Source organism: Rhinolophus hipposideros (assembly GCF_964194185.1).
Source record: "Rhinolophus hipposideros genome assembly, chromosome: 2".
Lineage (NCBI taxonomy): Eukaryota > Metazoa > Chordata > Mammalia > Chiroptera > Rhinolophidae > Rhinolophus > Rhinolophus hipposideros.
Genome location: NC_138048.1, coordinates 16,048,483 through 16,075,192, shown reverse-complemented (window position 1 = coordinate 16,075,192; position 26,710 = coordinate 16,048,483). Strand labels below are relative to the sequence as shown.

Here is a 26,710-nt window from a genome sequence, read left to right as displayed (position 1 = left end):
ACGTGTTTATTTGAATATCAGAATTTCTATCAATATCTAATTTCTTCCATATCTATAATATTTTGTATATTTCAATATGTTAATTACCATTTTGAATAATCACTTATATTATTATTTTGCTACTCATTTGAAGCACAAATCATGCTAGGCTAAGCTTAAGTTCTAACTAGAGCTATTAGCTAAACAGCTCTTCATATCTATAGATGTATCAATATAGAGTAAATTTCCTTTCCAATTTAATAATTTAATTGTCTAACACATTATTATTTTATCTACTAAAAGTGTTATTCACGAGTGGCACCTTTTCTATTAACTTTCTCTTTAGTTCCAAACAGTGCTAGCTAGGAAAAGGAGTAACTCTGTAATGGTGTGACACATTTGGCTTCAGCTATAAATTGTCAGAACTTGTAACGTATAATGCTTGAACAGGTCCTGTTGGAATTCACTCAAGAAAGATTCAGACCTTTTAAATTCACTGATGTAAAAATATTAATTTATTTTTCCTGCAGAGAGTATTTTGCTATAAGATACCTGCATAGCATTTCAGCTTTATTGCATCATTTGCTATTTTCTGTATGTCCTTGGAAATTAAATATTTAGGCTAAGTAAAAGAAGACATATTAAGGTGCAAAGCTTTAGTTATACAACATGAATAAGTCATAGGACTCTCCTGTACAACATAGTGCTTTGAGATAACAGTACTGTAGTATGTACTTCAAAATTTGCTGCAAGGATAGATTCTACTCATATGTTAAGCTGTTAAGTGTTTTCTATCTCTCTCTCTTTCTCTCTCTCATGCACACACAAACACACACACAATAATAATAATAATAATAATAATAATAATAATAATAACATAATAATAATAACAATAAAAAAACGGTGGGTGGAAGATTTTGGAGGTGACGGATATGTTTATGGCATAAGTGTGGTGATGGTTTCACAAGAGTGTATTTATCTCTAAACTCATCAAGTTGTATATATTAAATATGCACATATGCACATCTTTTTGTATATCAATCATACCTCAATAAAGTGCTTTAAAAAGGAAGAAATATTTGTGCAAATAAGTGCATATGTGATGTAATCCTCATTGTACTGTCTAATAAATGTATGGTACTCCTTTTTCTGTATTATGTTTTATCTTCTGTAATTGTTGAATTGCCACCTCTAATTCTTTGTTTAGGAACTCTGCATTGCTGTGGTATCATAGTCATAGTTCAATAGAGAAAACAGAAAATACTTGCATTATTTCAAAAAGAAAGGGATTTAACATATGGGATACAGTGCTTTACAAATTTTCTGGAAGAGCTGGAACAGTGATAATCAGGACACCACCTAGACAATTAGGACCCAGATCACCCCTGTACCTATGGTTAAGAAACCAGCGCTGTCTCCACCAGAACTGTCTCTCTACCAGGTTGCTGGTGACCAGACACTAATACATATAGAGCACAAAGCAGCAAATGCTGATACCTATCCACTGTGATTGCAGCACCCACAGGGGCAGAAAAATGACTGCCACATACTTTGCCTTATCTAAGCTCAGGCAAGTGTATCTTCATGGCAGAACCTGCTCATAGTCAGAACCCTAGCTGCAAGGGAATCTGGAAATGTAGTTTGTACCTTTCCAACTTCGGCCAATAGAAGCAAATTGGAATTGTAGTTGAGAGAGCTAACCCAGGAATCTTCTACAGTTCATACCTTTGGCTCTTCAAAATCCATTTACATTCTTCTATAAATAATTAAACTCTCAAAGAGCAACTATAACAAATTGAGCGGGTCTAAAAATACTGTAACTAACCATACACACATGTTTTCATTCTGTTCCACAAAGATGGAGACCCAAAATCCCATCAAGAACTGAATAAGTCTGTGGGTTGTATTTAAACTCTTCTATCTAGTTCAGTTGCAATCCCAATTTTCCATCCTCTATGTAGTATCTTTTCAAAATGTAGAGAACTGGAAGAGGAGAAAGAATGAAAATTGGTTAATATATACAAATACACGCAGAGAAGAAAATATGGAAATCCACTAGATCTTCTTATTTCTGCAACTGTTTATTAAATTCTACTCAGTTTATAAAAATCTTATCTTCTTTCTGTGTTCCTTTTGTCCTCAGCTAACACTTCGGCTGTTCAGGGTTTTTTATATGGTACAGTGACTCAAACCTTAATTTCTTAGGTATCTAGTCAATATGGGAAATATAATTTTGTATAAAGTAAAATCTATTTAAGTTTAAAATCCTTAGCAGAGGTAACAAAAATAAGCAAAGAGAAAAAATGTAAAAGGAAGAAGAGTATAACAATTTAAAAAGTTTATAAAAACAATTATATGAGCATCTGGTACATAATAACAATAAGAGAATAAATACACATATCTTGTATTTAAGAAGATGAAAGAAATAAGCACACATTAAATCAAAAGAATGCTATATATTTTGCTAATTCCTTACAAAAGAGATCTTCCAAGTAAGAAAATAATAAAGCTAGTAAACATAATTGAATATGAAAGCCCAATTAGTGCTACATGGAATAATCAGTTGAGAGGAGTATCTGACCCCATAATGTATTGCTTTTGTATTACCACTGCAACAATATTTATTGGGATGTTGCCTACAAAATTTTTGGCTCCAAACTGGCACAGTTTATAAATTTAGTGCCAGCAGGCTATTTTATCACTTGCTGCAGGTGCTTCCTTGCTTAGCTCATGCTGGTTAACCATCATTCTTTTACCCCTTCAGACTGCTGAACTGAAACCTGTCAATAACTCTGTAAACTGGCATAGACTTTGCATCTTTCAGATTCTCCAAAGTCAAGTTTTCTGTTTCAGACTTAAGGGCAGAGAAGAATGTAGACTTTTAGTGGAACTAACTTTATATCCTGGTTAAGCAGGCATCCTCTTAGGAATAGCTATAAACTTTGTAGACATAGCTTAATTGTGATAGAAAGTTTGAGAATGAACTAGAAACTCCAGTCAGAGACTAGGCTTTAGCTAACAAGAAAGTATGTATGGCCTTTGAAGCTGACATCAATATTTTTAGATATTCCTACATGTTGATTTGACACACATATATTCCTGGTTTCATTTTTAAGTCAGGTTATTAAGATATACATAAGTTAAAAGACACTCTTTTAGTTGTGCATTTATATGAATTTTGAAAAATGTAGTAATGTGACCATTACCATAATGAATACATAGAATATATTTTCATCATCCCCAAAAGTTCACTCTTGTTCTTTTGCAGTCAAACCTCTACCAAACTTGGATTAGATTTCTTTCTCAATAGTTTTATCTTTTCTAAAAGATCTTCTAAATCAAATTTTACAATATGTAATTTTTTCTTTCTGGATTCCTTCATTTAACATAATGCTTTTGAAATCCATCTTGTTATATGTATCAGTAGTCACTGTTCTTTTTTTTATTATTGATTAGTATTCCATTGCATGGATGTGCCACAGTTTTCTCACCTACTCACCATTTGATGAACAATTAATTTGTTTCAAGTCTGAGGTGGTTATGAGTAAAGCTGATACAAATATTCACATACAGTCTTTGTGTGGGCCTATGTTATCTTTTATCCTGGGTAAACACTGAAGAGTAGAATTGCTGGGCCTAAGAGTATGTTTAACGTCAGAAGAAATGACCTTATTTCTTTAACTTATTGTTTTTAACATTTGTCTTTCCTCCAACAATGTATCATAGCATGTACTGCTTAATAACAACAATAACTGTAACAATAACAATCTTATTGAGCACCTATTTAGCACCCCACCCCATGTAAAAGGTGCTATCCTATGCACGTTGCACATTTTTCATTTATTTCTTCATTACAAGAATACATGAGATACATGCTCTTATTATCATCTCCATTTTAAAAGTGAGGACACTGAAACCCCCAAAATGTCATGCCCAAGTTGTCTCAGCCCACATGTGGTAGAGCTGATAGTCAAACCTAGACAGTTAAGCCTTAGGATGGCCACCCCTGAACACAGTGTGCCTCTATATTTACTGATTAAATAGACATTAGGAATAATTTCGAGTTGGCCTCTAACAAAAAATAGAATTCTAAAAATTGCCTTCTTAAAGAAAGTGTTGAAGGGTGTTTTGAATAGAACATAAACTGAAAAAGTTAGCATCCAAGAGCTCAAAAACATGCCATTAGTGTGTGGGTTCAATAGCTATTCACGTGTAAAAGTTGCTTTATTTTTCTGCATTTACACAATTCCTATTCAAATAGTAGCTTTTCTCTGCAAACCGATATGTGGTTTGAACTGAATGCAAAAGGTCTAAATTTATAATCAGAAAGGAAAATAACTTCAATCTCGGAGAAAAAGAGAAGCTGAATGAAACTCCAATACACAAAAAAATGTATTTAATCTTAGAAAGAAATAGAACATGATATATATGTTTTGTAATATAAGCAGGAGAAGGATTTAGTGGAAAAATTAACATATAATTTATATTTTTATTTGCAGGTTAAATAAAACCCATGACAATTGATAGACACTAAGTAGTTTGGCAATTATGTTGCCCAGAATTATTTGTTTTCATATTTTTGTTAATTATTTTGGAAACCCATTAAAGCCTATTTTTGACAGTGTATACTGAACTACTTACTTTCTTAAAGTTATTTCTCCAACTACATTAGAAGTTGTCCTGCCATTTAGTTGAATGCAAAGAGAAGGACAGTAAAACTGGTTCTCTCGGATGTGGCTGCAAGAACAATTTTGGAGATAGGCATGATACAAATAGATGATGAAAGAAAGACAAAGAGGTGATAATCATGTTGACGTCTAAAGAACCTGAGTATTATATATATATTGTTTCTGTTAAATCACAATATATAAAAAGGCATTGCATCTTCTCTCCTATTTTATCATTCGTTTTAGGTATTAATGCAATGCTGTTTTTACCCTTTGTTTTTTAAAATAAACATTCAGAGTGGAAGTTCAAATATGAGTTCATATATCACATAGTATATCTAGGCTGAATTACATCAAATGTGGCAACTATTTACCTCTTCACCTCATTCTGGATACTAAATGCAGGCAAGTAGAGACCACTCTGCCAAGATTTCTGTAAATAGTCCTTAAGTGACTCTGAAATCCTTGTGAAGATGAAAAATATTATTTGGGAATGACTGAAGCTACAATATGACCTGAGGACAAAATATATACAGTTATCAGAAAACAAATTAATCTAACCAATAAGCAAGATAATGTGAAACCCAGGTTTTTATTTCTAATTTCCTCTTTATCCAGATTTATGGCTAGGAAAATGATCTCTCAGTCTTCTCATCTGATCTGGAACCTCGTGTGTGTGTGTGTGTGTGTGTGTGTGTCACTGCTCTAACTCTATGCTTTTTGAGTCATAGTCTTCATTGTTTCAGGAGATTGAAAGCCTTGGCTTTATGTAGACTTTATCTACATAAAACCTTACGTCTGTCTTGGATTTTTTTGTGTGTCTATATTTTTGGTGCTAACCATGGAAAATATGGAATCTCTAACCAGTCACTGGACTTCTCCATCTCTATTTCTGCTACACTGTACTATTGTGGGGCAAGTTAAAAAGAATCCTACATCGGGTAGGAACCTGATGTACGATGATATTTGCAATATATTCTCTGGCTTCCATAGCTCAGGGATGTTTAAGCATTTTATTCATAGTGTCACATGAACAACATTTCTTTATAAAGCAGTTGTACAAGCCTCTTGTATTGAAATAATCATCAAACTGGTTACTGTGTTATCAAGGAAGTAATGTGCATTTCCTAACAAGTTTCTTTCCAGGACTTTTTTCTGCATGTGATTCAGTATAAATGTACATACTCATAAATGAATATAATTTGAGAGAGAACATACTGGATATGGAAGAAGGCAGCCATGCATTTTTAGAAATAAGCCCTCTGTTAAATTTAGGGTGTTTATTCATTGAAAGATGAAGAAATTCACCCCAAGTTAGCTCCAAGTTTATTGTAAGGACACGTACTATGCATGGTTTCCTCAGGAAAAGTAGAAATGATATTAAGGTTACACCTCAAGAAGTGTGTAAAATATTTTACAGTTGGGTTCAGATGGAACATAGCTCCAGAATTCCAGGCAGAATTCTAAATGTCTCAGGAGTATATCTCTAGCAGCCGTTTCTCAACTTCTAGTCTTCTCCGTCTTGTGGTTTATGCTTTCTCGTCTTTTTTACTTCTTCCTAACATGACCTCTGCTCTTTTATATAACCTCTCTTTACTCCATTTCCTTTCAGTCTCTGTTCTTGTGTTGCAGTCTCTACATGTCTCCTTTTGCATTTAAAATTTTTAACCTTAAGAGTTAAAATCTAAATGACCCAATACTTCTTCACAGAACAAATCTTTGGCCCACCCGTGGATTGGTTTCCCTTAGATCAAGTCCCCACCTAAAGGCCGGGGAAGTCCCACAGTAATGAAGCATTTCCTCTGATGGCAACTCCATCAAGGGCTGTGGTCTTGGGAAGCACCATGTGTATGTTTTGTACATCTTTATAAAAAGACAAAGGGGAATTCAAATATTAGCTGCAGGAGAGCCAAGACTTTCTCTTTTAGAAACACACTGTTATGTCTCCTGTTCCAAGAATGACATGTGTCCCATTGTGAGCCCTAAAATATTTATTGAATGAATGACTAATGGATCATTTGGATTTGCTTAAGGAATGTTCAATAACTTCAGAATGAATTGGACCAGCGAATTCAACATTGTCCAAGTTCATGTTCATTGTGAACCAGCCTCAAATGGTTGTTTAGGTATAAACCCAGTGAATAAATGCATGCATGGTTACCAGAGAACAGTGTCCCAGTTACTTTCTGCCAGGTCATGTGTATCTGAATCTACCTTCTACAATCAAAAAAAAAAAAAAAATCAAGTTGTTTAGAGTATAAGATAATTAGAATAAGAACATGGACTTTTTCCCCCATATGCAGATGTTGTCTCTTAACCCACATGCAGCTATCTAACTATCATAAATGCTGCTCTAGAGACAGCTGTAAGAGAAGCAATTCAAGAATGATCTTATTGAAGATGTATACAAACCCTTGTAATTATACAGAACCAAAACTCTCTTAAATCCCTACATTTAGAAAGTCTAAGTGGAACCCTAACCAAGAAGGAAGGGAAATCTTATAGACAAAATTGTACATTAATATGGCCAATTGGGAGAATTATGAAAGAAGCATCTCAGCACTTCTCCATCTCATGCACAGTCATCCTTATGCTTCTCACTCTTCCCCCCAATTCTACTCACCAGAGGTTTCCATGCACATGTGCATATTCATATGGATCTCCAATGGATATTTCCTGAAAGCTACTCCTTACATTTTTTCATCAGAATGCTAAATGTCAAATCATTCTACATTTGCTGTTAAAAAAAATAGTACGGGTATGCCACTTATAATAATAAATTATATGCCAACATATCTGAATTGAGACACAAAAGAAATTCTATGAGCCAAGTATCCATAATGTGTACATTTCACAGGTGAGAAAAAAGAAGCTCACCTAGGAGGAATGACCGACTTAGATCTATTTATCCATAAATAGAATCATCCTGATGGGTATGAATGTAGGCCTTATAATACCATAAAGGGATTTTACACTTCATGATAGTGTGATAACAATTTAACGTATCACTACTTCCTATGAATGTTTACACTTTAATGTAAAGGTGAAGACTAGCAATAGATAACCCACATCTTCCTTCTGAGTAAAAAATAAAATACTTTTACAGCTCTATAGAGATTTTATGAGGATTACCTTGCCATTTATTAAAGGTGAGGTGACTCAGCACTGATTAATTCAATTTATTTCCAGACTGCCTCTTAGTCTACAAATGGGTTAAACAGCATGCTGATTTTTTAAAATTAATCCACTTTTATTACTATTATTTTTAATTATGCACATTAGGTCTATTTGCTATTGAAGATTTCTTTCCATTATAATCTATAAGTTGGTTTCAGGATATATTAGACACTTGAACAGAATGAAAAATTCTCTCAAGCCGATCAAGGTATTTTCTCCTATACAACAGTAGAAATACTCTAGATAAAGATATATTGAGAGACTGATTTGTACCACAAAGATAATATGAATTGAACTCAAGTCAGCACAATCAAGAGAGGGAGAGGGAAGAGTGATTGGTAAGTGGGAATTTTATTACAAAAATAAAAGTGAAGAAACCTAAAAAAACTCTTGACTCTATTTCTATCTTACTTCCTCACTAATGTCTTTTGCTCTGTTTCAGAATGACACAAATGGTTTTAAGATAGTATGAGGACTTAGGTATGATATCTATTAAAATCCAAGAAAATTGTGATTCCAACATCCAACTTACATTTAAATAGAGCTCTTATTTACATTCAGATCATCCTTATTTCTAAATTCATTGTGAAATATATCTCCTTTTTCTTTTTATCTACCTTCTCTACACAAAGGCACTATTTCAAGCATTTTTAACTAGTATGATAACAAATTAATATTTTTAATCTTCTGTAATAAAATATTCAATGGCATAGTCAGGCAACCCTCCTGAAGATGGTTAAACTAATTAGTACATCAGCTGAAGTACATAATGCAGGTTTTGAATTTAAATGTTTGTCAAACTCCCTTTGCAAAGAGTTATATATTACATCACTAACATAATTTCCAATTCTTTTCATTCCTTATTCAATTTAAAGCCAGAAACAGCCTAGCTATATCATTTCATTCTAATGAGACAGCCACAATTTCCATTGCTTGATAAAATCTTTTTAGTGAATAAAATGAACTATTTTCTTTTCCACTTTTAAAAAGTTACTGGGGAAATGGAGGGAAATTCAATGTAGAATAGAGTACATTTACTACTACCAAGATAGGTAATAGAAACATATTTTGGACATGAATTTAAATTAAACTTATAATAAAAAGTTTCATATATGCAGGAAATCACTTAATTATCAATAAAATGTCAAATAAATGCAGTTATTAAACCAAACGAAGGTAAAGTATTAGCATTCTCTGTATTTGTGTGTGTTATCGCAAGTTTGATGAAAGTCTATATATTTTTGCTTCAAAACCAACATTGTCTTTCTATACTCGCTTCTTAAAATAAGCTACAGATGCTAGTTGACTTTTATCTGTGGTATTTATTTTTAAAGTGTTTTTTTTTTCCATTTGGAGAAAAGAAGTATTTCATAACATGCTGCAATTTCAGCCATACTGTACACCTTTTTTTCTTTAAGTCTGGAAGGATGCATAGATCTTTTTATATAGCTTGAAATATAAAATACATAAAGAGGTATACTGCTCTTTCTCCATACAAAGACGCTTGAACCTTTAGATAGAAACCCTATTGGCTTTAATTGTATTGAACAAAAGCACAGAAATGTGAGGTAGCTGAATATTTGATAGAAATGGGATTGTAAAAGCTTTTCTTGGGGTAGTTAATGGGATATATAAAGTGTCATCAAAGTAAGGGGTGGTAAATAAAACGATAAAATATTAAACAGAAATGGTATGCCTCTATGAGTAAGCTAATAAAAGTGACTTTCCTTTCTCCTCAAGCACAAATGTTAGAGTTCAGTAAGTCAATTTATAATATGCTCAAAATGTACATATCCACACATACATATGTATACTGATGTGTCTGTGTGTACATATATACATACACATAAATTTTAAATTCTATTTGTAGTATTTTAACTTTTAAGTTGACTGTATGCCATGCTTTTGAAAGATTAGACCCAACCAAGAACAAAACAAAACAATGTCAATAAAATAAAACAATGGAAAAAATAAGATCTGAAAACACTTCATTTGTGGTGTCATTTGTTGGTTTGGGTCTTTTATAGTAGATTTGCATTGCTCATAATTGTATCATCATATATTTCTTTTGGTGGGCTTATGTTAATATGCATACTAAAAAATTAAGTCCTGGTAAAAAATAGTTTTATTAATTCAAAGATTGAGTGAATATATCTTGCTGCTAAAATCTCCTGTTTTCTGAGTCTGCTAACAAGTCCTTATTCTTATAAATGCTTGGTTCTCTAATGAATGTACTATTTTTAAAACTGAACTAACGGACAACTATGGATAGATCATCCAAACAGAAAATAGATAATGAAATAGCAGCCCTAAATCACATTAGATGAAATGGACATAATTGACATTTATAGAGCACATCATCCTAAAACATCAGACTATACATTTTTTTCTAGTGTACATGAACATTCTCAAGGATAGACCATATATTGGGAAATAAAACTAGCCTCAGCAAAGTCAAGAAGATTGAAATCATACCAAGCATATTCTCTGATCACAAGGCAACTTCAAAAAGAAAGCAAGAAAAACCATAAATACATGGAGATTAAACAACATACTTTTAAAGAACAACTGGGTCAAAGAAGAAATTAGAGGAGAGATCAAAAGATACGTAGAAACAAATGTGAATGAAAATACATCCTACCAAAATTTTGGGGATGCAGTAAAAGCAGTTTTAAGAGGGAAATTTGTATCAGTACATCCTATCTCAAGAAACAAGAAAAATCCCAAATAAATAACCTCACGTTACACCGTAAAGAACTGGAAAAAGAAGAACAAATTAAACCCAAGGTCAGCAGAAGAAAGGAAATAATAAAAATCAGAGCAGAACTAAATGAAATAGAGAACAAAAAGACAATAGAAAAAATTAATGTGACAAAGAGCTGGTTCTTTGAAAAGATTAACAAAATTCATGAAACCTCGGCTAGACTCACTAAGATAAAAGTAGAGAAGACACTAATAAACAAAATCAGAAATGAAAAAGGGGATGTTATCACAGACACCACAGAAATACAAAGGATCATCCAAGAATACTATGAAGGACTATATGCCACCAAATTCAATAACCTAGAAGGAATGGACAAATTCTTAGAAACATATAGCCTTCCTAGGCTTAACCATGAAGAACTGGAAAATCTAAAAAGACCGATCACCAGTAACGATATTGAATCAGTCACCCAAAACCTTCCCAAAAGCAAAAGCCCGGGACCAGATGGCTTCACTAGTGAATTCTACCAAACCTTAAAGAGGATCTAATATCAATCCTGCTCAATCTCTTCCAAAAAAATTGAAGAAAAGACAGTACTCCCTAACTCATTTTATGAGGCCAACATTACCCTGATACGAAAACCTGGTAAGGACAATACACAAAAAAGACAATTACAGGCCAGTATCTCTGATGAATACAGATGCTAAAATCCTAAACAAAATTCTATTAAATCGAATGCAACAATTCATTAAAAAGATTATTCATCACAACCAAGTGGGGTTCATCCCAGAGGCACAAGAATGATTAAACATGCGCAAATCCAACAAGGTGATACATCACATAAACAAAATAAAGGACAAAAATCATATGATGATATCAATTGATGCAGAAAAATCATTTGACAAGCAACAACATCCATTTATGATTAAAACACTTAATCAAATAGGTATAGTAGGAAAATACCTTAACATAATAAAGGCCATATATGACAAGCCCTCAGCTAATCTCATAATTAATGGTGAAAAACTGAAGCCCTTTGCTCTACATTCAGGAACTCGACAGGGCTGTCCCCTATCACCTCTGCTTTTCAATATAGTGTTGGAAGTCCTTGGCAGAGCAATCAGGCAAGAGAAAAAAATAAAAGGCATCCAAATTGGGAATGAAGAAGTTAAATTGTCACTCTTTTTTTTTTTTTAATTGTCACTCTCTGCAGATGACATAATGCTATATATAGAAAACCCTAAAGACTCCACCAAAAAGCTACTAGAAACAATCAACAAATACAGTAAAGTTGCTGGCTACAAAATCAACATACAAAGGTCCATTGCATTTTTATATGCTAACAATGAAATCTCAGAAAAAGAAATAATAAAAAGAAACCAATTCCCTTAGCAATTGCAGCAAAAAGAATAAAACACCTAGGAATAAACTTAACCAAGGATGTGAAAGACCTATATGCTGAAAACTATGACATTTTTCAAAGTAATTGACGAAGACACAGAAATGGAAAGACATTCCATGCTCATGGATTGGAAGAATCAACATAGTTAAAATGGCCATATTACCCAAAGCAATATCCAGATTTAATGCAATCCTCATCAAAATCCCAATGGCATTTTTTTAAAGAAATAGAACAAAAAATCATCAGATTTGTTTGGAACCACAAAAGACTCCGAATAGCCAGTGCAATCTTAAGAAAAAAGAAAAATGCTGGAGGTATCACACCCCTTGACTTTAGCTTATACTACAGGACAACAGTAATCAAAACAGCATGGTATTGGCAGAAAAACAGACACGTAGACCAATGGAATAGAACTGAGAACTCAGAAATAAAACCACATAAATATGGACAGATAATTTTTGACAAAGAAGCCAAAGCATACAATGGAGAAAAGACAACCTCTTCAATAAATGGTGCTGGCAGAATTGGATAGCCACGTGCAAAAGAATGAAACTGGACTGCTATCTGTCACCATGTACCAAAATTAATTCAAAATGGATCAAAGACCTAAGCATAAAACCTGAAGCAATAAACTGCATAGAAAGAAACATAGGTACTAAACTTATGGACCTTGGGTTCAAAGAGCGTTTTATTAATTTGACTCCAAAGGCAAGGGAAGTAAAAGCTAAAATAAATGAATGGGACTATATCAAACTCAAAAGCTTCTGCACAGCAAAAGAAACCATTGATAAAATAAAGAGGCAAACAATTGAATGGGAGAAGATTTTTGCAAACAGTGATTCCGATAAGGGGCAAATATCCAAAATATACAAGGTCTCATGCAACTCAACAATAAAAAAACAAACAACCCAATTGAAAAATGGGCAGAGGACCTGAAAGGCATTTCTCTGAAGAGGACATACAAATGGCAAATAGACATATGAAAAAAATGCTCAACATCACTAATCATCAGAGAAATGCAAATGAAAACCACAATGAGATATCACCTCACCCCAGTCAGAATGGCTATCATCAACAAGACAAATAGAAGTGTGGGAGAGGCTGTGCAGAAAAAGGAACCCTCATACACTGTTGATGGGAATGCAGACTGGTGCAGCCGCTATGGAAGGCAGTGTGGAGGTTCCTCAAAAAATTACGAATGGAATACCATATGACCCAACAATCCCTTTCCTAGGTATCTACCCCAAAAATCTGAAAACATTTATCCATAAAGACAAGTGTGTTCCAATGTTCAGAAAGATATTAAGCCCAGATTCCAAAGTTCACTCTTCAAAAAGTTAGTCATTCTGAAAATTACTCTATTTAAGAAAAAATATTAATCAGTGCTATTCAAACCCAAACGCCAGATGTGCTTGGACTGTGGGGTGACTATGGCTAATGAGAGCCCTGCATAATGATGACCTGGAGTCTCCTTCTCAGATACTTTCTGGGCAAGTGGCAAGATGAACATCAAGTCACTGTCATCAATTTCCAGATTAATTGGCCCAAACCCTCTCATAGCATTACCCTTTGTAGTAAATTAGACCACAGACTTCAAATTCAAAATAAGCCCCTTTAACTTGAACTAGAATCCTGCATGCAAAAAGGACACAGAGGATTTATGGAAGTGGAACTCACCAGCCATGGGCTAAGCAGTTGACACTCATTTCTTATCATGTTCAAATTGTAGTTCTTCTTTTACATCAACACAATATTAGAAGCTACTTGAACAAAATGACTTGTCTCCTTTTGGAGGGAGAGTGGAACTTTTGACATTCAAGGGTGAGGAAACTTTGAAATTCTGGTCAGGTGACTGTTGTGTGTATGAGATGCTGCTTAAATACACGACAAAGAGATCATCTTGTTTGTCTAAATAACTATAAGGATCTATCAATTTGCTGAGCCCATACCTTTCTTTCTATTTATGAGTAGTGGGGTTCTTCCTCACACTGCCTTGCTCAGAACTTGTAACATTCACTCCTGACTCTCAGACTGAATTCCATGCTGATCAAATCAGTGTCACGTGTTATGTGACACTAACCTGCCTTTCACTATAGCTTTCCTATAAATGCTGTCTCCTCCAGCCGCAGAAGGCCCTGGTGACATTGGCTTTCAAGTACACATGCTCATTTATTTTCTCATCTTTTTACTCCTGTACTGAATATTCTAATACTAGTCCTCATTTGTCCTTGACCAATATTTAGTATTGGTCTGCTTAACTTAAAACTTCTTGCACACATATCCTTGGTACGTAATCCATTTTCCATGTTTTTAGCGTGGAAAATTTTTCTTTAATTATTTAGAACTTTATTTATTTGTGTTCTTAGTTGTTTTTTTCTAAGTGTGCTTGATGCCTGATCAACAAAACCACGAGTTCATAGAGATGGTTAAGGTCCAATCCCTGTTTACCTCCCAATACAGTGTTTCTACCCATATACCTATTGTATAATTATTAAAATAATTTCAGGCCTGCCTGTAACCTATATTGGATACCTATGTGCCAATTTTTAAAAAGAGTGTTAATGATATTTGTATAAAACAGTTCTCTTTACTTGTTTGTTAATTTATTCATCCATTAAACAATTATTGTGATTATATGAATAGCAGTTCTAATTACGAGTTAATGACATTTTGGAAAGTTATTAAACAAAGAAAAGAACATTAAGTTAAAAAAACTACTGGTCACCTTGCTCTTTACCCTCATGCCTCAAATCTGCATAGAAAACAAACTCCACCCAAAGATGTCCATCCCAGAAACCTAGCGGCAACCTTGTAACCCCTCTTTTCTCACCCTCTATGTACAATTCATCACCCAGTCTTTTGATTCTGCCTCCAGAATATGCTTCTAATGTATTCATTTTTATTTTTCTTTCTTTCTACCACTGCCAGTATAAAGCTTTCATTTGAACACTGAGATGGTCTCCTCACTAGTCTTCCTACTTCCATTTTGACATCCTCCTACTTATTCTCTCTACTGAAAGAAGATTAACCTTTTAATGCAAAAATTGACTCCTTTTTAAAAACTTAGAGTGGAGAATCCTTACCATAGCTTCCAGGGCCAAACTGAAGAGGTCTCTACCAATCTCTTTAGCTATTCTTTCATCCCAATATGTGCCAACCTCTTTTGTGCCTGAGAAAATTTTTGCATAAGCTTTCTCTCCAACTGAACCAGTTTTCTGCTAGTCCCACTTTTGTCTTGTATGTGCTTATGCATTTTTCCTGAAGGAAACTTTATATTTAGTTTCCTTGTTATAATCTCTTTTTGAAATCTTCCCTTTCACTTCATTGCAAATGCAATTTAAAAGCGTGTATCTAATAGTGGGATTTTTTTTTAATCTGATGTCTATTTCTGCTCACTAGAATATCAGCTCCATGAAGACAGCAACCACATCTAGTGATCCATGCCATTCCTCAGTAATTGGCCAAGTAATTAGCCTGAAACCTGTTGGGTGCTCAGAAAACATTTGTTGAATGAGTGAATGACAGGAGGCTTTCGACTGCTTCCATTGACTTCTGTGAGTCAGGACTCGCTTGTTAGGTTAGTTGACATGATGGTACTGATCAATTATACCCCAGAAGAATGAGATTGCTCCACTCCATTGTTCAGACCAGAATGTGTTTTCACAGCCAAGTGGATGAAGTGCTTGGAGCAGGAAGGAAGAGAAGGTGCAGAAGTGCACATTGCTTATTTAATGTTTTACATTGAAATAGCTATGGACATGTGGATGTGACTGCCAAATAACTGGCTTTGTACCAAGTTGTCATTTTAGAGCAGACTGAGCCCATCTGCTGATAATCTTCAGTGTCTTTGTTTGAAAGTTTGCAGATTTGAAAGCTGATCTTAGAATGTAACTATGATTTTGTATTTATCGGTGACATCTTGTAATGCCAAAGGAAAGCAAATGACCGCATATAAATAACTACACATCCAGAGCATGAAAGAAGTTATCAGTGAGCTATGCTTGTACACCTAGTGTTGAAACACTCACACACACACACACACAAACTTTAAAATATGCTGTTGAAATCTCTTCTTCCAGGTGAACATCATGAAAAAATGGATAATTATGCCTCAGAAAGTCTAAGAAAATAAACTTCTGTGAAACTATTAGGCAATAATAGGATTATACAAAGTAGAAATGGGAAACATGTATTTTAAGGAGAAAGATAATATGTAAAAAGAACTGACAGTCTGGAGGTTCATGTTCTTTTGGACAATGGGAGAGTTTCCTAGTATGACCAGATTTGTACCTCATGGTAGGAATGAGGGGAAAAAAAAAAAAGCCTTCCTTAACACCCCCAGGTACTGAGATTGTTTTTCCTCTGTGATTCCACAGAAATTGCATATGGACTTTCATTGCATTTATTATATCATATGAAAAAATGTTTAAATATGCGTTGTTCTTTAAGCTATAAGCTTATTTTTATGTGTATTTGCTGTTAATACTATACCTGACATATTGTAGGCATTCAAGGACTATGTCCAATCAAAGTCTGGAACATTTAAGCTGGAACCGGATTCAGCATGCTCTGCCTTATATGACTCGCTGAGAAGTTTAGAGTTGTGTTGCATTTCCTTTAAACATGAGGAGATTCCTCTTAATAATCTGAATTTCTAGCTTCTCGTTAAAATTTGAAACATCTGGTAACCCAGTATCTGTAATCCAGCTGGGAGCATCCAACTGACGTTGAGTGGCAGCTGCCACCTTTCACAGGGCTTTCTCTGAACATGGCCACAATCCACATCCCCCCTCTTATCTCCCACCCTGCCTGTTTCCCCAATTTATGTTACCTGCTTGGAAGCGGTAGACCTCTACCTCTCTCTCTCTCTCTCTCTCTCTCTCTCTCTCTCTCTCTCTCTCTCTCTCTCTCTCTCTCTCTCTCTTTTTCTCTCTCTCGGAAGTATAAGAGACACACAGTATAGGAAGCATCACATTCTCAGGTATGTGTTTTAGAAATATGTTTTGGCAGCTGTGTGAACTGTACAATTAGGTTAGGTTGTAGAATATCATTATGTCTTTGGCAGCATCCTAAAATAGTTTTATATGCTTGTTAAAATAAATGTATATGTATTATTGTTCCATAATGTTCTGAGAAGCCTGATTATTTTTATTATTAAAAAAAATAAATTTGGTCCCAAAGTGAAAGCAAGCTTCTTATGTCTGTACAGTGTAGTTCCAAAATAATAAAGACAGCGTTGGTGGTATAGTGGTGAGCATAGCTGCCTTCCAAAATAATAAAGACAATATTGTGATTTGCCCACGGGAAATAGACTTAATTGTAAAACAGAGAAGTCTAATTTGCTAAAAAAAAATTGCCTCAGCTCATGAGGTGATAAAATCATTCTGCAGGAAGCAGGAGATGATATATACCAACATGTGTTTACAAAGCAAACAAGCATTTACGATGCAACACAGATGATCCTTGAATGTGAAATGTACATTTTATTTCGCCTCTTTCATGGATGTGGGGTATTTTTGGCAGATTGTCTTTTTACATTATTTCTGGAATGTAAAATTGCATAGTGCAAGCTAACTAGGAAACATGTTTGTTTACCAGTCCTTTTATTTCCAGAGGTATTTTTATCATGTCTGAGCAGCAGATACTTATATCTTTAATCCCTTCTCTAAGACACTAGATAGCTTTGAGTCCAAGTGTTATTTTTTTTTTCCTTAACAACCACCTCTGTTTGAAATGAGGTGTGTTTGCAGTGCCAAAATTAAATATTCAGGTTTCAAGTACTATAATCTGTGTTACAGAATAGGTAGTTGAGAAAAATGCTAAAAAATCTCAGCTTTTTCCTGTTATTGTGTTATAAAAAATGTTGACAAACATTTGGAAGAAATGAGAGTTGGCAGGAGCAGGTTAGGAACTGGTAGCTGCAGAAAGACCAGAGAAAATCGTCAGCTTATCTTTCCTGACATTTTGCTTATGTGTAGAGGAAGGTTTTACATCCCTTTCAATTTTTTCTTTTAACATTTCGTGCATAATTCAAATGGAAAGCCTGATGAGAACATACCTTCTTTTTAAAAATTTATGGGAAAAACAGCGTTTTTGCTTTTCTGCTGAATAAAATGACAGGATTGGCTCCAGGTTTCTTTCCCAGTAAGCCGTCAGGTTTGTCTGTGACAGGACTCTCCTAGAAGTTATTTTTACCTGGCATGGCTGTGCTGGTATTGATGCTGCTGCTCTTGATGGCAGAAATAACTTCTCCTGTGGGTGTCTCGGGCAGAATGAAAGCTGGGTCAAGGTGGAGAGGTGAAAAGAATCGTGAGTAACCGGGGTCCTTGAATCTTGATGCATTTCTTTCTTTCTTCTTTACATTTAGGAATGCATCGGGTCTGCCTAGCTTTGCAGTTCACAGCATTTCTCAGAGGTGGTTTTCAGACTTAAAAATATGTTTACCCGTTACATATGCATGCAGAATAAATGGGCTCCACCTTCTGTACGCTCCACACATCTGAAATATTGTTCTGGATTTTATTGCAAGACTTTTGCTTGGCTTCTCTAGTTAACTCTTACAGTTCCTGAGACTTGTGAGGACTTTGAGCAGATAGATCCAAAGGCCATGTATGTAAGTTAACACTGCCTATTCTACATAAGGTTCAAATATGTTGCTGAGATTTGTTGATATTCCAATGCTAACTATGTAAAAAAAATCTTACATCTAGCATTTTGTTCTGAGGGTAACAAAAAGGTAAAATTAGAAATAACAAATATTATATGAACTCTGGTTTGAATGACTTAAGAGTTGATGCTTTACAGTTAGTATTGCAGGTTGATAAACACATCACTCTTTAGAGCCATTATCTTTATTTTTTCCCTATGGAAAAGCGAAACCTCTACAACTTCACTATTAAATGTGTTTATGTATTTAAGGCATACAGTATCTAAACTAATATTTTAGTTATAGAGCTGAACTGTTTCTGATATCATGACAGGAGAAGGAAATGGTTTTGACATGTGTTTCCCTCTGAGCTAATTGGCCAGACGTAGCCCCTGTCTTTGCTCCCTTTTGTCATCCCACAGGCCGCTGTAGGTGGAATGGTCCCAATTGTGTGTGTGTGTGTGTGTGTGTGTGTGTGTGTGTGTGTGTGTAGAAGGCTTAGATAGAGATATATTCCTTTAATTAAGTTTAGAAGTACAAAGATTTTCCTTCCCTATTTTACTGGACCTTCCTCCCATTTAAGGTTAAGATTCAAATTAACCTTAAAACTATTGCTAAGCTTATGACTTTTGCTTTAATCATGGCTTTAGCCCATTTACGGTTCTGTTTACTGGTGTGAGTGGGAGTTGGAATGATTTGATGGATAGAACGATGGGGATTGGAAGCCATTGGAAGCTGGAATAGGTATCAGTTTAACCTGCCCAGCTCCCAATGGAATTTCTCAGTAATCAATTATTACTGGACTTTTATCTTTTTTTTTTCCTTTTTTTCAAAAAAAATAATCTCTCCCGTTTTCTCCTCATGATTCAGAAAAAGCATACCTATAGGTATGATATTTACATCAACCAAAAATAATTAGTGATTGATCTTATTGGCCATTTCTTCTCTGGAAGTTCAGGTTGCCTTGATGTTCCCCCTCACTGTTCTAATGTGAAACCATAAAGTCTAAATTTTGCATCCCCACTGGAGAATATTAAATGAGGAATTCATTCCTCCTCAAAGTTCAAGATTCATCAGTTTTACTCCACACCTTGGACTTAAATGTAATCACTCCAGTCCTTATTTGTTATAATTTTTGCTTGTCTAACCTCATACATTTCTATCTTTATATCCATTATCTTCATATCCACATATCTACAGTAATTCCATGCTTAGCAAGGATAACTATGGCTACTTCCATTTAAAGAGCAAGCTGCTAGACCAAAAAGTTAAATGCTTTGCTTCAGAACATTCACTCAGTTAGTTTACAGACTCAGCTCTATAATCAAAGTGTTTAGACTTCTAACTCAGTGTCCTTTCCATTTGCAGAAAGCTCACCTCAGAGATCAATCTGACTGTGAAAAACCCATACCCCAGTTCCTGAGTCAGCTTTGAGTCCATTTTGAAAGCAATTGCCTCAGAATGAATCAGTCTGAGGAAACTCAAAATGTTATTTTTTTTATGTCGCCATTCCCAAATTCTTCCTCCTGATTGGTGTAAATAAATTCCATTAAAGGACTAGTAGTGAGTTACAAATAGCACGTTTGAGTATTCCCAACATTTAAAAAAAAATATGTTGTTAAGGAAATAATGCTGGGAAAATAATTGGGGATAAGATGGGATGGGGAAATGGGTAGAATTATGATAAAACAATTGTTCTTAATGTATAGAAAAAGATTTCTATTTTCAAATTATTTGACTCCTCAAGAGGTGACTGAACTGTAATTTCCTATATTATGATCACTATGGTGGTCTGCAGTGCCACAGTACAGTAAGACAGGGGAAGTAATACAAAATCTTAAACTCATGTGTTTCAACCTTTTATTTTTCAATCTCTGGTAAACACAAAATTGAGTGATCCATGTACAGCCTTACACTGAAGAGCTTAAGTGAGAAAAGCAGAGACAATTCATTGAGAATTTCTCAATTAAAAGAATTTCTTTTGAGATACAGATCAATTGATTCCCAACAATGAGTAAATTGTGAAAGAAAGCTTATATTTAACTTAATAGATATCTTTTGGGGGAAATTTGCAAAATATATTTAGAGAGATAATCAATTTCCTAATGAATTAAGAGTTATATAGTATACTTAAAATGGTAGTAATGAAAATAAAGGTAAGAAATTTCATTCATATTTTCTAATTTTTAAAGAATGTTAAGTCAGAGCCTTTGGTATGAATCTGAATGTCTGAGGAGATTTATGTTTTTTGTTAATATATCAGAGATTTTATTAAACTTTTTAAATCATATTTCACTCATGAACTCCTGAAAACAAAAAAATTTAGAGATTATTGACATTCTTCTACAATAAAATGGGTAGTATTTGTTATTTCACTTTAGTACCTTAAATGTTTCCTTTGCTTACATTTTTTTCAATAACTAGAACTTGATCATTTATTTCAGTATTTAACTTTTTGCACATGTTTATAATTTTGCCTTTTTCCTGACATTGTGAACTGAAGGAAGAGACTCTATCATTTTTAGCATTCAGCAGGATTCCAAACACATTGTAGAAACTCAGTGACTATTTGCTTAAATTAATGGACTCTTCAAAAATACAAATCAAATTTGAGAGTGTAAGTCAGTATATCAAATTCTTTGGACTATGAAGAATTGCAAAGTATGGCCTTATTGTTTGACAAAATATTTTTTGTACAAAGATCTCCATCAAAATATTAATTATTACAAAAATATATACATGCAAAATATAGAAAGTTAAGTGAATAGAGTAGATTCTGTAAAACATAATTATTTTCAAACATAATAGCAGTATAAAAATGCTTAAAATGTAACATTTGGTGAAGAAAGATAAGTTGTACAGATTTATATATATTATGACTCAAAAAAGAACTTATAAAGGCCTTCTCAGATTAAAAAGCATTGCATGCCATATAACTCTCAATCTTCTAGTCCTGTTTGTTATAGCAATTATCATTATGTAGCTTTTTATTATATATTTATTTATATGTTTATTGCTTCACCAATAGAATGTAAACTCCAAGAAGTCAAGATATCTCTCTCTCTCTCTCTCTTTCTCTCTCTCTCCCTCCCTCCCTGTCTCATTATTGTTTCTTTCCTCAGCTTTAGTCAAGTGTCTGGGAAATACATATATTCAATGAATATTTATTGATTAAATAATGTATAAAAAGAAATTCAATGAAAAGGAAATACTCCAAGTTATGAAGAGTTTTCATTGAGTACTGTGAATAAGCATAATCTCTACTTATTTTTTAAATACTTTAGTGGCTTTTCTCATTTAAAAAAATAAATATGTTAGTTGTTTTTATTTTTAAGGCAACCATATCATGCAATGAAAAGACTGGATCATAGACATAACATAACATAACAATAATATCTAATCTAAGCAGGAAAGAACACAGAAAGAAAATCACTGTCCGAATTAAATGAAGTTAGCCACCTTGGCACAGACACCTTGTGTGGAAAAACTCAAATTCATTTTTATGTCCTTATCTCCCTCTTCCTCTCCACTTTAAGCATAGACTTCCTTAAACCCAGAGACCTGTTGGGACCTGACCCAGAAAAATTGGTTATGAGTATGTCAGGCAATCTGGACTTTCTATTGTCACCGTTGAGATGGCATCCCTCAAAAGAGCAGCAGTTCCGTTTTTAGATTGTGGACCTACAGATTGATAATTCTGCCATTTTCATTTCATTTCCTGAAAGTCAGGGTCGGCTTGTGAAAAGTTGTTAAACAACATGCTTAATGTGAAATGTCAGCCCTCACTCTAAACTTTACCTGTTCAGAGCATCAAATGAAGACTTCACTGGGTTTTTATAGTGGCTTTCTGATTTTGGTAGTCCATTGAAGAAGGGAGTGTGAAAGTTGTTGTATACTGTTAACGATTGTCTGCCCATGTCCTGCCTGAAATACCATGGTTGTTTATGAAAAGTATCTTTAATAAAGCTGGATACAGTTAAAAAAAAAAAAAGAATGAAATGAAGTATGCAGTAATGAATTGGAGAGAATTTTACTGAACAAGTGATGTCTGCTCTTCAGATTCACACAACTGAAACTTAACACGATAAGATCATAAGTTTGTATAATTTATTCCTCCCTCAAAGTCTATATTAGCAGAATTGCATTATGCTATAGGAAAGTAAAGTTACTAGTATATTTCAACAAGATAAAATCCAAAAATTGTGAATTTTATGTATACCATCCATTTATTGCCACTCTGAATGGCTTATATGAGTGTTATAAGAATCCACAGAGTCTTTTCTATTCTAGAATTTCAGATTTTAAGAAATGTGTTTGTAATTCCATGTAATTCCCTATCAAATTTGCAGAGGGAATTTTACAAAAGTATAATGAAAGAAAAAAAAATTATGTATAAAAAAATAGCTGGATCACATTATTAAAACTCTAATTTAATCAGAAAATTCCCAGAACCTTTATAGAAATGCTTCAAATGTGAACTTTATTCTTGCCCTTAAACTCGTAAACCTAAGAAACATATTTCCTGGAACAATTCGCTGTGGCTAAAACACCTTAGGCTTAAACTGTCCCATTTATTTATGGAACCCTCCACCACTACCACTGCCAGACACACACACACACACACACACACACACACACACACACACACACACACACAGAGTTCCCTTTAAGATTGCCCAAACTTCTTCCCTCTGGAAAAAAAAATCCCTCCATAAATATACCACAGTGCGTTTTGTATTTTGATGTTGTATGGTTAACTTCTCATCTCAACATTTTCAGATAAACTCTCTGAAGTAATTTATTTAAATATTATTAAATTTATTGGGGTGGCATTGATTACTAAAATTATATAGGTTTCAAGTGGTGTACAATTGCCTAATATGTTATCTGCATATTGCATTGTGTGTTCACCACCCAGAGTCAAATCTCCTGTCACCATTTTTTGGACCCTTTTTACCCTTTTCTACCTCCTCCCATGTGCCTTTCCTTCTGGTAACCATTATACTGTTGTTTGTGCCAATGAGTTTTTGTTTGTCTTGTTTGTTCTGCAGTTATTTTAATCATCTGCTCATTTTCTTCTGTCGCTGTCCACAGATCAAATATTTCTTGCAGGAAAATTTTGAAACATTAGAATTATTCAGGGCACATCCTTTAGAGATACACTGAAATCATTTAAAATAAATTTTAAAAAAGCTTTTAAAACCTTAGCTACCAATTTTATGTCTTTCTCCAATTTTATGTTTTATCTTTGCCACTTTAATGAGAATATCCTACACTACACAATCCCATCAGCTTAACACTAAAAAACAGTTTTTAACTCTTCTTTCAGAGTGCTAGTTTTGTAAAGCTAGGAGCCATATGAATAGACCTACAATGTTTTTATTGAAAAACAACGTTTCTCCATTTATTCCTTGTCTCTTCTAATCTTTCCTTACTCTTCATATATGATGATTTTTTTGAGAAATACTGTTTACAAAGAAATACCATGTTCAGTAAGTAAAACAGTACACAGCTTTAATCTATAATATAAATATATAAAGAATCTTTACTATTTCTTATTCCTTTTATGCCCAGCAAGAAAATATTCTTGATCAGATAATAAGGTTGATACCCCAAACCAATAGATTTATGTATAAGTGAACTAATGTATAAGTAGTGAGTCACCTAGCCAAAGATTAGTATCCTAAAACACAGTCTGAAGTCAACAGCACAATACAGACAACTGGGAAACAGAAGAAATTTATAGGATTTATGAGCAGGCACAAGGGTGCCTGACCCCTATGAGAGAAAGAGCATAGAGGGCTCCCTTTAAGATGAAAAAACAGAATCAGATATGGTCACATGTCATGGACATTGTTCCATTTGCAGAACAAATCATCCTTCCTGCAACCATCTGAGCTACCAGTTGCAGTCAGGGTAGAAAGCACATGTACTATGTTAGAAAAGTTCATGGAACACAGATTATCTTTATATCATGACACTTTAAAGATACATAATATGTCATAGTAAAACTCTGGCAAACTCTTTTTATGGGGAACATAGTGTTGCATGTCCATTATCATTTGTGGTATGATCATTTGTGGTATGCGAAACTCATGTATTCTCTATCAGTAATTCTTTGTAAATGTAGTTGAAGTATATGGCCATAATTTCAAAGGGATACATCAGGCATTTTCCATTTAACTCAAGGTGATGAAGATTAGAATATTTATGCTATTATTTTTTACAAGAAAGTTCCAGAGAGGCGTTTTAATAATTATAGCGAGAAAAGAACTGAAATCAAATACATTTGACCACACATGTCTATTTTGTTACTTCATTTCTGTAAGTTAAGATATATTTAAGCTGAAGCCATATAATGTTAAAATAACATTTTTTAGACATACCAATGATTGTATTCTACTGTAGTTTTATTAAATGCTCATGGCATTTGTAGACAATGAAATTATGAATGCAGCCACACAGGCCTGTTCTTCCTGTGCCCTTTCCCATTTGATCAATACTTGATGTTCCAAAAAACCAAGTTTTAACTGATGGCAGAACATGAGGCGCCTTCAATGGTTGACATAAAATCATTTTGTCTACTCCTAAGGAACTCTAGGACTGTAGCAACATAAGAGCAACTTTGTTGCATTCCATTTCTCCCCATAGATAGCTATGCCTGTTGTCTCAGGACAAATACAAACACCAGAGGACAGATAAGGATTTTGCAATTAGTTAAGTTTGTAAGACTGAGACTTTAACTGGGAACATGCCTATTTTGTGTTTTGGATTGCACTGAGCTCCTAACACATAATTATGGTGGGTATAGTTGTGTTAATATATACATTTATATGCAGAGAAGACAAGAGTTGTAGAGGATGATGTTGCCAGTAGTTATGTGACAAAGGTCAATAACTTAAAGCTGTAGCAGATGAAAAGAATGTAAATTCCTTGATCATTTACATTCCTGGGTAAATTTGTTGCCTCAAGTTCCCTTAGTCTCAAATCTGAGGCCCAGGAGAAAGCACTCAGCTGTTCCATAGACGCTTAAGAAAACAGCTGAACTCAGCTGTCACACACATGAATAGAAAAGCAATTTCTCAGGTAATCCATTCTCAAACCATTCCATGTTGAAAAGTTAAAATGCTATAGAAACAGTATTTCAAAATAATAATAAAGAAACAACAACTATGATCCTTTTTTGATAAAATAGATGGAAATTAAACATATAAAGATATTGTAAAAAGGTAACCCAAAAGGATGAAGAGAATGATTATCTGTGACCTCAGTTTTGCTAAATTCAGCATTCATCCCAGCTTTTGCAGCAGAGAAATTACCTTAAATTATTCCAACATGGTGATTTTAACTACTGCCTCTATATTGATTTCAGATATGATATTTTGGTTCTAAGTAATTTACTCATAAATTTGAAGGAAACTGAAAGATAGAGAGTCTATAAGATTTTTCCCCCCATCTTATGGAACAGATGTGGACCAACAAATTTGGCTATGTAGCTTATTTCTGTCGGTTGACTAGTATTTTATAACTGACTTTGATTTTAAAATTAGAGATTTGACTCATAAAAGATTAGCCCAAGGGTATAATAAAACTACACCTAAGAATAGAATGTCTTTGAAAACTTGTGATTTTGAAATAAAGACAAGTTCAAAATTTTCCTGTTCACTAGTACTTCTTAGAAACCACCTATTATTTTCCATTTAAAATTGTTCTTAGGTTACAGAAGTGTTAAAAAATTTTTATGTGCTAGAGCTCAGTTAGTTTTGGACAGTGTAGTGTAGTAGACTAGTATGCCTAAGGAAATGTGGTGATGAATATATCACTGCCATAACTTGTCCAAAATCCCTGCCAACATTTTTTTTTCTATGGATCTGTACAACACTCTCCCCTTTAAGCTTTTCACACGCTATGTCAGTTTGGTGTTGTTTAATTAATGTATGGAAATGCTGAGCAGGCTCAAAAGTAGAGTTGTCCTGTTTCATCTCTCATTTTTATCATGAAGAAATAAATCCACAAAATTGCTAGCATTACTATGTCTAGTTTGGTTACAGTATTTTTTGAATCAGAGAGAAGGAATGGGTGTTCTTTTGTGACGTAAAACTGTGTAATTTAGAAGTGGATTGAGGGAGAGTGAG

At 34.0% G+C, this 26,710-nt stretch overlaps 1 protein-coding gene across 5 annotated transcripts in view; it reads left to right on the top strand.

Moving 5' to 3' along the window:
- Window positions 1-26,710, top strand: part of ROBO1 (roundabout guidance receptor 1) — a 1,124,592-nt gene that overhangs the window by 310,802 nt on the left and 787,080 nt on the right. Inside the window, exon 1 of one of the 5 annotated variants that reach the window (XM_081074398.1) lies at window positions 18,114-18,238. The exons of the other annotated variants lie outside the window; for them this stretch is intronic. Within the exon in view, the coding sequence (XP_080930524.1) occupies window positions 18,130-18,238 (109 nt within the window). The 5' untranslated portion in view covers window positions 18,114-18,129. Of the gene's footprint in view, window positions 1-18,113; window positions 18,239-26,710 lie in introns of those variants that run through there. 5 annotated transcript variants of the gene reach the window in all.